Source organism: Schistocerca gregaria, chromosome 3 (assembly GCF_023897955.1).
Source record: "Schistocerca gregaria isolate iqSchGreg1 chromosome 3, iqSchGreg1.2, whole genome shotgun sequence".
Lineage (NCBI taxonomy): Eukaryota > Metazoa > Arthropoda > Insecta > Orthoptera > Acrididae > Schistocerca > Schistocerca gregaria.
The window spans coordinates 874809676-874821942 of NC_064922.1; the positions used below are offsets into that span (position 1 = coordinate 874809676).

The 12267-nt window shown below is 38.6% G+C and overlaps 1 protein-coding gene across 1 annotated transcript; it reads right to left on the minus strand.

Moving 5' to 3' along the window:
• Positions 1 to 7721: 7721 nt before the first annotated feature.
• Positions 7722 to 12013, minus strand: LOC126354953 (uncharacterized). The gene is made up of 5 exons (XM_050005034.1): positions 11907 to 12013; positions 10087 to 10763; positions 8736 to 8863; positions 8238 to 8414; positions 7722 to 7860 (listed from the first exon to the last, which is right to left on the minus strand). The coding sequence occupies exons 1-5, from the start codon at positions 11938 to 11940 to the stop codon at positions 7776 to 7778; spliced, it is 1101 nt and encodes a 366-aa protein (XP_049860991.1). The 5' UTR covers positions 11941 to 12013; the 3' UTR covers positions 7722 to 7775.
• Between the last annotated feature and the right edge of the window lie 254 nt (positions 12014 to 12267).

Here is a 12267-nt window from a genome sequence, read left to right on the forward strand (position 1 = left end):
AAGTATGGTGGGTCTGACACACCGGTGTCAATGTGTTCTTTTTTCCATTTCCAGAAGTGTATATTGGTCTCTATCTCCAATGTACATCTTTCTCAGTAGACCGAGGGCTTTTCCCAGTTATATGAAAACAACACACAGCATTTATTTCTACAACTCTTCTAGCTCAGTGGTCATCAAACTTATTTGCTCAAGAGCCAATAATGGCATTGTGGGGCGGCATCTCAGGCCACATAACTTTCAGTCCTGTTATTGATAACCTGCATAGATTTGTATGTTATGAGCCCCCAATACACTACCTACAATGAAGGCATGATATGTTGGCCAACAGTCCCAAAATACTGATCACTACATTCAGCACCATTTGGACACTTTGTGTTGATTGTGGTCTGCTTCAGATTGATGCCAACCTCACTGTGCAAAAGACTTTGCTTAATAATAGTACTTGTACTTATATTTAAATTCACTACTGAATATTAGACAGAGTCACAAAAATGACATAAATGATTTAAATGCCTGTCTTCTTCCACTCACTGTGCTGTATTGTCACAGACTTAATTAATTTAATGTTCTGTGCTTCCAATACGAACCTCATTTGAAGATGCTCATTCACAAATCCGTGTGAAAATATGTACCATAGCAGCTGCCCTCCTGATCTTTACTGATGTCACAGTCCTCTAACGTGCTAGTCTTCAGCTGTAATTTGTCATTTACAGCGACCCTCTGAATGCAAGCATAAGCCATATGATACCTCAAGTTATTTACTTACATGGCACTCAGAGCCACACTTCTGTTCATATTAATCCCTTAGTATCTTGAGACAGGAGATACTGAATTTAACCGGAGAAAGGAACAAAATAAGGCAGATGAAATGGAATGGAATGAGACCAAAAAAATGCAAATGGGTAAGCAGGAATGGCTAGAGGACTAATAAAAGACTCTAAAAGTGTGCCTGTATAGAGGAATGATATACACAGTGTTTGGAAAAATTAAAGAAACATTTGAGTAAAAAGTATTGGCTGTACAAATATCAAAATCTCAGATGACAGGACAGTACTAAGTAAAGGAGAGAAAATTGAAAGGTGGGAGGAATATATAGAAGATCTATACAAGGGAAATTAACTTGAAGGCAATATTACACACAGGGAAGAGGAAGTAAAATGAGATGGGAATATATACTACAAGAATAATATGATAGAGCACCAAAAGAGAAAACAAGTCCCTCAGAGTAGATAAAATTCCCCTCAGTATTACTGAGATCCTAGGAAGAGTCATTCGTGACAAAACTATTGGTGTGTAAAACTTATGAGACATGTTATAACTTCAGGCTTCAAGGAGAACATGCCAATTATTACAACTCCAGTGAAGGCAGGTGCTGACAGTTTAATATGCCATGGTTGCAAACTTCTGACATGAATTATTTAGAGAAGAATGGAAAAACTGGTAGAAGCTTACCTTATGAATCATCAGTTTGGGCTCTGGAGAAAAGTAGGAAAATGTGAGGCAATACTGACAATCTTAGAAGACAGGGTGAAGAAAGGCAAACCCACATTTATAGCATTCATAGATTTAGAGAAAGCCTTTGAAGATGTTGACTACAATGCCCTACTTTGAAATTCTGAAGGTAGCAGGGAAAAAATAGAGGGAGCGAAATGTAATTCTCAACTTGTACAGAAACCAAAATTTTGTTATAACAGTTAAAAGACATGAAAGAGAAGTAGTGGTTGAAAAGGGACTAGACAGGGTTGTACTTATCTACAATATTTTTCAACTCGTTCACTGAGCACGTTGAAAAGTAAAACAAGGAGACATTTGGGAAGGGAATTAAAAGTCCAAGCAGAAGAAATAAACATTCTGAGGTTTGCCAATGACAATGTAATTGTCAGAGAGGGCAAAGAATTTGGAAGAACAGTTGAACAGAATGCATACTGTCTTGAAAAGAGATTATAAAATGAACGTCAGCCTACTTAAACCAAAGGTAATGGAATGTATTAAGAGTTAAATGAGGCGATGCTTAGGGAGTTAGCGCAGAAAAGACAGACAAAACTCATTAATGAGTTTTGTCATTTGGGCAGCAAAATAACTGACAATGGCAAAAGTTGACAGACTTGAGGAGGAAGGTGGGGGAATCTGGAAAAGAATAATTTGTTAACACCTAAGTATTAGGAAGCCTTGTTCTGGAGCTATTTGTCTGGTGTGTAGCCTTTTAGTGACAATGGACAATAAAGAGTTGAGGCAAGAAGAAAAGAGAAGCTTTGGAAATGCAATGCTACAGAATAATGCTGAAGATTAGCTGGTTAGACTGAATAAATGATGAGTATGAATCAAATTTGGCAAAAAAGAGTTTTATGGCACAACTTGAATAAAAGACACGATTGGTTGATAGGACACATCAAGGAGTAGTCAATTTGTTAATGGAAGGAAGCATTGTAAAGGGAAATCTATGCGTCAGTGCAGTAAGCAGGTCCAAGTGGATGTAGGTTGCAATAGTTATTCAGAGATGATGAAGCTCACAGAGGATACACTAGTATGGACAAAAAACTCCACCAATAGCCAAACCAGCAACTGCTAGAGTGCTTCTGCATCTGAAGAATCGTGTGGAAGCAATTCTCTGTAGGTATTGTGGCTTATCTCAAGCTGAATTAATCCCCAAGAAAATAAAAAAAATTATCCTCCTGATCACACAGTACCACCATCAACAAGGAGTATTTTAACTAGCTGCTCCACCAAGTGCATAATGTACATATGTAATGTGTGCTAATGCACCAACATGATGCAAACAGATTGCATTTATCATCTTATTATTTCCAATACTTCTTTCCACACAGTGCAGAATAACCACTCACCCTCGACTGCGAATGTACTTCTGCCGCACATATAATGTTCAAAGATTAGCAGATGATGTTTAAATCTGGGAAGTACCAGTGACTGTACTGGTGATACTAATTAATATGAAATGCTAAATAAAATAAACTGTCCAGTCATATTAATGTGACCACTGTCTAAAGCATGAATAACAACTTTTGCTGTGTGACTGCTGAGAGATGTGCATAAAGGGCTTCAATGAGGTTCTGGATGGTTCCAACAGCCATGCCAACTCCTGTGTTGCATCTAGCTGTGCTAGGTTTCTTGGCTGAGGATCCACAGCATAAAGCCCAATCAAGGTGGTCCTGCAGATTCTCAACTGCGTTTAAATTCGAGCAAGCTGGTGGCCTGTGGAGTTTGGTACACTTATCCTGGTGCTCATCAAATCATGCACATGTACCAGAAGCTGTGTGACATGTTGCACCATCCTGCTGATAAGTGCTAATTTGCACTAAGTCCTTGTGAGGCAAACTATGGAGCTACTTCATTGAGAAGCAGCGGCTCCAGTCTCGGAAACTGACATCGGCCGGGAAAGCGTTTTGCTGACTGCATGCCCCTCCATATCCACATACAGTGACGCTTGTGGACTGAGGATGACACGGCGGCTGGTCGGTAACACTAGGTCATCTAGGGCCTGTGGATGGAGTTTACATTTTACCCAGAGAATGACACAAAAACATTTCCCAAACACTCCCTCCTCTGGCCTGACCCCTTCCAGTGATTGTTGCTGGGTGTTTGCTTTCAGACATTTCATGCCAACACTCATGTGTCCTATGGAGCATAAAACATGATTCACCTCCAAAAGCCCAACTGTTGCCACTCACCAGGCATCCATTTGCTCCATTGACATACGAATTCCAGCCTTCATCACAGATGAACAGCAGTCAGTATGAACCATGTGCCTCCTGTGGAAGCCTATGCGCAGCAATGTTCACTGAACGGTCACTGAAGACACCATTGGTAGCCCCTTGGTTTATCTGGGCCCTCAGTTGCTCAACTGTTCCACATCTGTTCGTCCGCACATGTCTCCAAAGAAGTCATTCATTCCTGTTGCCTGTGTGCTATGGTGCCTTGGCACTATTTTGTCATGCACAGTATAGTTTAACAGCAATAGCATGCAAAATATTTACAAACTTAGCTATTTTATAAATGCTTCCAACCTTGGCCTGAAAGCAAATGATAATGCCCTATCTGACATCAGATAAATCATCCTGGTTCTGCCTTATGATTACAACCGCACTCTTTTTCCATGTCTGCCCACCACACTTTATCAACCCTTTTATCACGGAATGATATGTTAAAACAGTCATGTGCTGAGGATCCCCATTTATCTGTCATTACTTTTGGAATGACTACAGTGAGACAGACCAGTCAGAAGGTAGCTGGAAAAGTTTGCTCTGCACATAATAGGTCCAGCTGAAGATATACCTGCTATTTTTGCCCTTACCAGACTACTGCAATAGGATGCAGGAAGGGTCACTGGGACAAAAATTTCCAATTCAACAGTCAGAATCTATTGCACAAAATAAAGTTATGATCCACATGTCTTGTTCAAGTGCCAATGTTGAGAAAGACGACAGTATGTAGTTTGTGCCAGTGCACTACTGTGTCATCTTGAATAAGTGTCCTCAAAATGTGACCATGTCTGGTTTTTATATAGACTAACATTTCACCAGCTGTGATGTTATTCAGTATCTACACTGAACTAGCAGTAATAGGAAACAAAGAAATTAAAGTTCAGGAAGAATAAATAAAAACTGAGTTTTGCCAATGCTGCAGGGCAAATGCCCAAGCTGCTTCCACTCGAACTTCACCATTATCTAGATGTGATCTTGAAGACATGCATTATTTTGGAGCACAATCACTCCCTCTATGAGCAGCCCAGGCCATTTGCTCTTGACGGACTTTTGTAGGGTATGGTAAGTATTGGATGTCAAGAAAGGTGATCATCATCTTGTCTGTTGACGGCACAGCTTTGAATTTTTAGGGGGCATGCCAGACGCTACATTCACAACCCCTAGACGTCTCATCATAAAGTGGCATATGAAAATTTCATCCTGCTTCTTATAATGTTTCATACCTTTTATTTGAACATTCCTTATACGTTCCCATCCATGCACATTTGTTTAAAACTCCTTTTTCTTTAATAGCTACCTCATTCAGTTAGATTACTTTACTTTTTATTCTTCATGTCCAAACAGCTCTAATTGCATGTGTGTTTCTTTGTTAATAGGTGCCATTTTTGTGTATGGAACATTTTCATTTTCTACGATTAATGTTTAACAAGTTCTCATTATCTACACTTCTGTTTTCTAGCTTTGTATTTTTTGAATCATGATGTTACCACCTGAAATTTTTAAATGCTTTAGAATTATTTGCTGTAAATTTTCTTGTTTGGTTGATAAACATATAAATTGGTAGTTCAATTTAGTTCTTGACATGCACATAGCTTTCTTCGTAAAGAAACTATAAAGCACAAAAATGTTACTTTTTCGATACACATTTGCATAACTTAATGAAATCATGTAGGATGACTCAGTTCCATGATTCTGTTAATAATGCTACAGTAGTCTTTGATACAAGTGAAAACTTTAGGATTTCTTCAGCTACATGCTACCAGTTCCTTTAAAAGTCTATGGAATAGTATTTGTCTAAAAGAAGTATTTTGTTGTGTTTGAAATTTGGTTTCAGAAAGTATGCCTTTTGCTACACAAAGGTTTCTCTATGGTTACGTATTTCCTTCCCATGTCAATAGATGCAGCCAAATAACTCATTTTTGTTCTAGTGTTGTAGATACATCACTAACAGCGAATGCCAAATACACAGAATTATTCATTAACTACCTCCAGTTTCCAAAGACTGCATGAAATTTATAAGCCATACACAAAACAGACGTGTTAAAGATAGAGCATTCTTCCTAGTTTTTCTCCCACCTTAAAGGGAGTGCTATATGGCACCAATTGTGACTGTGTGTGTGCACGCGCGCACGTGTGTGTGTGTGTGCATGCTTGGTTCACATATTACAAATAGGAACTTTGAGATATACTCACTTCCCGTGTGTATAGTTGTTTCATTGCCATCATCCAAAGCACCCAGAGTTTCTTATAACCCTGTACATATTGTGAATGAACTGCTAAAATGCCCAATTCTGAAGAGACAATAACAAACGTAATTGTTGGGTTCAAATTAATGATGATGTAAATAAAACAGAAAGAAACTTCTACATGGGAAAAATATATTAAAAACAAAGATTCCAAGACTTACCAAGCGGGAAAGCGCCGGCAGACAGGCACATGAACAAAACACACAAACAGAATTACGAGCTTTCGCAACTGGCAGTTGCTTCGTCAGGAAGGAAGAAAGGAGAGGGAAAAATGAAAGGATGTGGGTTTTAAGGGAGAGGGTAAGGAGTCACTCCAATCCCGGGAGCGGAAAGACTTCCCTTAGGGGAAAAAAAGGACAGGTGTACAGTCGCGCGCGCGCACACACACACACATCCATCCGCACATACACAGACACAAGCAGACATGGAATCTTTGTTTTTAATACAATTCTGAAGAGACATGTGCAAGATGATAGTGGGCAGGAATTACACCCTCCTCCTCACTTATGTACATTTACCACCGTCTAATTGGTGAGTAATCCCAGACTAGAAAGTCTGGCAAAACACAAAGGGCATAAGTTGCTGAACTCAATTATGTTTGCATCAACATGTACCCTAAAATTTGGTAAGTACAACACAAATCTTTCACAAATTGTAACAGACACAAATTAAAAAACATGTCTAGGACATGTACAATTTGTTTCTTTTATTCCTATTTATGACCACAAAAATGTTTTGTCCTAGGACTAAATTTGGGTAGGCAGTTAACATTTTAAGGTCTATTTACAACACAGACCAATAAGGACAGTATAATGAAAAGGACATATTGCACCTCACTGTAAAGATGACATTGAGTTGCACACAGGCGCAACGAAAAGACTTACACAATTTTTGGCCAAAGCATACTTCAAAAAGGAAACAATTCACACAAAAAAGCACAGCTTGCACACATGACCATCTCCAAATAGAGATAGTCATGTGCACATGGGTTGTGCTAGCTTTCATTTGTTTGTGTATTTTTCCTTTCTGAAGAAGGCTTTCGCTGACAGCTCAGTGTGAAAGCCTTTTCATAGTGGCTGTTGGAAATTCATTTTCTCTTTACCGTGAGCAGCAATTTATCCTTTTCATAATATTGTTCATATCCTAATATGATGATTATATTAGATGGTTGACACTGCCCAAAATTAGATTTTTTTGGTCACGCACTGGGATAAAGAAATATACCCATGACAGTCTCAAATGAACAATCCTCTTCAAATCCAAACTTTTGACATGCTCAGGCACATGTGTTCTCCTGGTGTCTACTATTCTGTTAATGTATGACTACCTGGTCATTGTGACATTTCTCACTGAACGCTGAAATTTTTTTTATTTGAATATAAGAGTATATGAAACTACAAACCTTGAACTGACCCATTCCTCCTGAAACATATCTTCATGACAGTGAACTCTTAACACCTCATCTCCTACACAACACTACTCTCTTCAAATTTGCCCTTGCATTACACTAACAAATTGTTTTTGAAAACAACTGAACAATGATCCTGAAATTTTACTGTGTATTGTGACTTCTCACGAATTAAGTGGTCAAATTCAACGAAGAATCAATACAATCAGTAGAACTGGAACTTTTCTGATAGTATGCTCCAAAAAATACAAGTGGAATATCTATTTGAGAAAATACTGTGATTACCACTTATCATGGTATGTTATTAAAATTTATGAGTTAATGCAAATGGTAAAATAAACATGAGACTTAATACAATACAGTATTTATTTTCTGTATGACAATTCCCAAGTACAAATCAGTTTATATTATTCCAATCTTGTTAGCAACATCTAATGCATCATAATCGTGTGCTAACCTGACATAAGCCTTCTTCTTCCCGTCTGGCCTGAAACAAAAAGAGTCATGCTAGTCACAAATTATTCTCTCTCAACTTTGATAGTATTTATAAAACAAATTAGCCTCAGCAGACCCAAATTTGCATAAATTTGCTACCAAACAATGAAGGGAATTAAAGTTACTTTTAATTAGAACAAAGATCCTTCCATTATATAATCCAAAACATTGTAAAGAATAGTTCCAGTAAATAAAATACATCCCTGGTAATTAGCCATTTACTGTGCTTTTACTTCCTGTTGAAAATTAAAAAATGGGAGCATCTCCAGACTTCAATGGTCTTTCCTTTGTGCATTTGAAGGTTTAAAAATTGAGATAAAAGTATGTACAAGTACTGAGTGGAAGACAAAATATTTGGGAAATACATACCTAATCAAAGTATTTACTTTTGCTACATCAATATCGTACAGCTTTTTCACAGCAGCACGAACATGGTGTTTGTTTGCACCTACATGGACAATGAAAACCAGTGTATTGTTGTCTTCAATCTTTTTCATTGCTGCTTCTGTTGTCAAAGGATACTTAATTATATTGTAAGCATCCATGCTGAAATAAATTCACAATTAATGATTTACTACTTGTACCAACTTTGTACAAGACATTTAAATTAAGGGAGGCAAGACAAAACAACTGAGTATTTCAACAGCCAAAATAATAAAATCTAAGTGTCAACAAGCTACTGTTTTCAAATGCAGCTTTATTATTTAGTGAAGGCAGCACTACATTCAATAACCATATCAGATGTCTAGAAATAAGTGTTCAATTCACTAAAAGAAGACAAAAATCAAGAACACACAGCAAAAAAGCCGTAATACGTTAATTTAGATTGACATTGAGAACAATGATATGTACAACCAAACTTCTTACCGGTTCCTCCTTGGAACAGACTTCCTAGGGTATTTTGGATTTCTGGGTGGACAGAATGTCTTCGGTCTACGGAAGTGCACCGATGTTCTGATCTTTCTAAAACGAGATCCATGTTCACCCTTGAGAACCTAATTTGTAAGAGAAAAAAAAATTGCATTTCAATTCATGTTGAGATCTAAGATGATGGAAAGGGAACAAAGAAAATTTACACTGAAATGTTATTTGTTTTCAAAATCGAAACTGTTTGAGTCATGATCAGCAGTCTAATTTGGGCTCATTCTGCGAACCTGACATTACATTTTTCTTTAGCTGTCAATCCATTATTCAACAGAGTTTTGTGCACTCCACTGTGATAACCATAGATAGGGTAAGATAAAGAGTATTTGATATGAGTCTTCAGAGTTGACCACTACCATAGAAAACATGCAACAAACTATGTGGTTTCAGTGGTGAGTCTTCAAACAGGTTAAGCTAAAGATGAGAGTCACCACACCACAACCAGGTTCTTCAACCTTTCCAAATTGAATGTATGCACCAAAAGCTGATGTCACTGCAGCATTACATCATCGATCAAAGCTGTGACCCCCTCTTGATACCGCAGTGTGTTAAATGTGACAGTGCCGAGTTGCTGAATTTTTACTCTATTTGTAGTGAATTGCCATGGCTGACAGTGGCAAGCAAAACTTCTATGAAAGCTAAGAGGATTTGCAAGAATTAGCATTAAAAAAATGACATACAAATTCAAAAGTAAATTGGTTGCCCTAGTGTGTAGTGTACTGTGCATCTTGTTGGCAATTGCTTCATTAATTCATATTTCAACAATATATTTTAAAAGCAACTGACAAAATTTCCTGAAAACTACTATGAATAATTAAACCAAATCTGAGAAATTCCTACACAAGTAGACAAATCCAACCTTTGTTTTAGACTACACAGAACTGCCACAGTTCAAAGCACTATAAGCACAAAGTAACTTTACCCTTGATTTGGAGGTAGTGATAGTATTAGCAACAGATTTTGACACTTCCTTTTCTCACTTCACGAAATAACCAAATATGTTAGGAAAGAATTAACAGAAATTGTGTAGCAAACAAATACCCACAAAACTAAATGAAACCCACATCGAATTGTCAACCACGCAGAAGGCATGCCTTGAACTTAACAATATGCAATATGCCAAATATTTCAACAACATGTAAAATTACGCACAACTACTATTATAGGCCTAGCATTCAAACCTCCAATGGAAAAGCTTTGGATATATATTTGGTACTGGAGATAAGTTCTAAATTTGGAAGCCTACAGCTACCACTTATAAAGATCAATTTTCCTATCACTACATTTTACTTACCTTCCTCTGAATCCTGAGTGCCTTCTGCACTGGTCGTACTATCTTGCCTCCTTTCTGACTTTTTGGCGCAACATCTCTCTTGGGCTTTTCAACAACCTTCTTCACTGCTGGCTTGCCAGCTACAGCTTTGCCTGCTGCCTTACCAACAGCCTTTACTGCAGGCTTTGCTCCCGGCTTGGCGGCAGCCTTACCGGCAGCTGGCTTAGCTGCCGGTTTTGCACCAGGTTTGGCAGCAGCCTTCCCAGCTGCAGGCTTAGCGGCAGACTTGGGCTTGGCAGCTCCCTTGGCCTGTGCTGCACCCGCAGCTGGCTTCGCCTTGCCAGCAGCTCCCGCCGCAGGTGGAACGGGTGCCTTTGCTGGAGTCTTCCCAGATGCCTTTGCAGCACCTGCAGCAGGCTTGGCCGTAGCACCAGCTGGCTTTGCTGCAGATTTTGTGGCAGCTGCGGCAGCAGGCTTACTCGCAGCACCAGCTGCTGCTGGTTTGGCTGCGGCAGGCTTTGAACTAGATGCAGCAGGTGTCTGCTTGGGAGCTGGGGCAGCAGCCTTTGCAGCTGCGCCAGAGCTCCCTGGCTTTGAACTAGCTGACTGTTTTGCTGCCTTGGCTGGCGGTCCACCAGATGTTGATGCACCTGAGGCAGACGGAGCAGGCGTTTTCTCCGCCTTTTTGTCGGGTTTCCCTATGGACAAAAAAATATATTCTTACTTCTATAGGTATTTCCTCTCATACCTACAGTAGGAAAACTGACACCTATGATTAATATGAAATAAAATTTTGCTGTACCCCTTCTAAATTTAATGTGGGCACCATTAATCCATTACACCACCACATTCACTATATATTGTATGCTAAAATTCCCCTAACATCTTGTGGTGAAAGCACCCCTATGAAAAATGTAGGCCTAGAATACAAGGATGTCCTAGTAGGAAGTGCGACTTGGGCAAGGAACAAGCATTCATGTATAAACACATCACTAAAGTTTCTAGAATTCTAGACCTTCGACACACTTTACCTATACAAAAATAGGAGATTTTTACATGTAGTGATTTCTTCTAACACTCACAACAGCAAATTCACAGACCTACCCTCAAACCAGTAACACAAGGGAGACATTTTCAACTCATCACAAATTGCAAGGCGACTTTAAAAAGATTTCCTCAGGAAACACGTAAGGCACCATCATATTAACAGTATGTTTGTGACCAAAGTTTGGAATTAAAAACTGCGACAAGTAAAGGGCAACTGCAATTTGAAATTTAAATATGCTTCTCGTAAATATAAAAAATACATTAATATGAGTCGGAAAACAGTACGCGCTTAGAAAACAACTGCACAAAAGAAAGCATGCAGCATAATAAACATTATTGCACTGGAGAACGAAATAATTTACATCCCCTAACGTTAATAGGTCTTAACTACATAGAAAAATTCCAGCAATACGAACCTGAAGATCAGAATAGAGCAACATCATCATCCCTATATCACATGGTACAACATGTTACTTTTAACATACGAGAAAAAACGTACGCATTAGCTGCCTTCACGTGGCAAGGGCAAAATTGACAATTAAAAATTCTGCTTACGTTTAACATCACGAAACTCTATTTACGAAAGTGCACTGAAGCCTAGTAATACAAAGTGCACGTGTAGCTCTAACCAACCGCGTGGCTTGTTTAGAACACGTTGAAGGGGTACCATGAAAATAAATAAGACAATATACCGACAGAGCCTGAAGAACAATGTACTCCTACCCATTCTCTAACACAACATACATTAATTCATACGATACAAATAAATAAAATAGTATCTGCACTCTAATTACCGGATTTTTCCGCAGGCTTCGGTTTAGGAGCCATCTTGATGAGTGATCGGCAAAGAAAGACATTTACGTTTGTGATAGTGGAAGTCGATACCGGATGTACCTATCGATTCAAAAAGAAACTATCGACTTTATAAAGCGAATGACTGCGTACATCCTGTACGAAAATTGAAATTGAAACTGAAAAATGGAAACTCCAGGTTGACTTATCAATAACATAAGGAACAGATAGCTTGCTACTCGCCGTAAAGGTAACACGTTTTGTTGCAGACAAATGCAACGAAAAGACACTTACACGCAGCTTTTGGCCACATTCTCCTTCAGAATAGTAAACACACACTTTCATTCACACAACGAGACACTA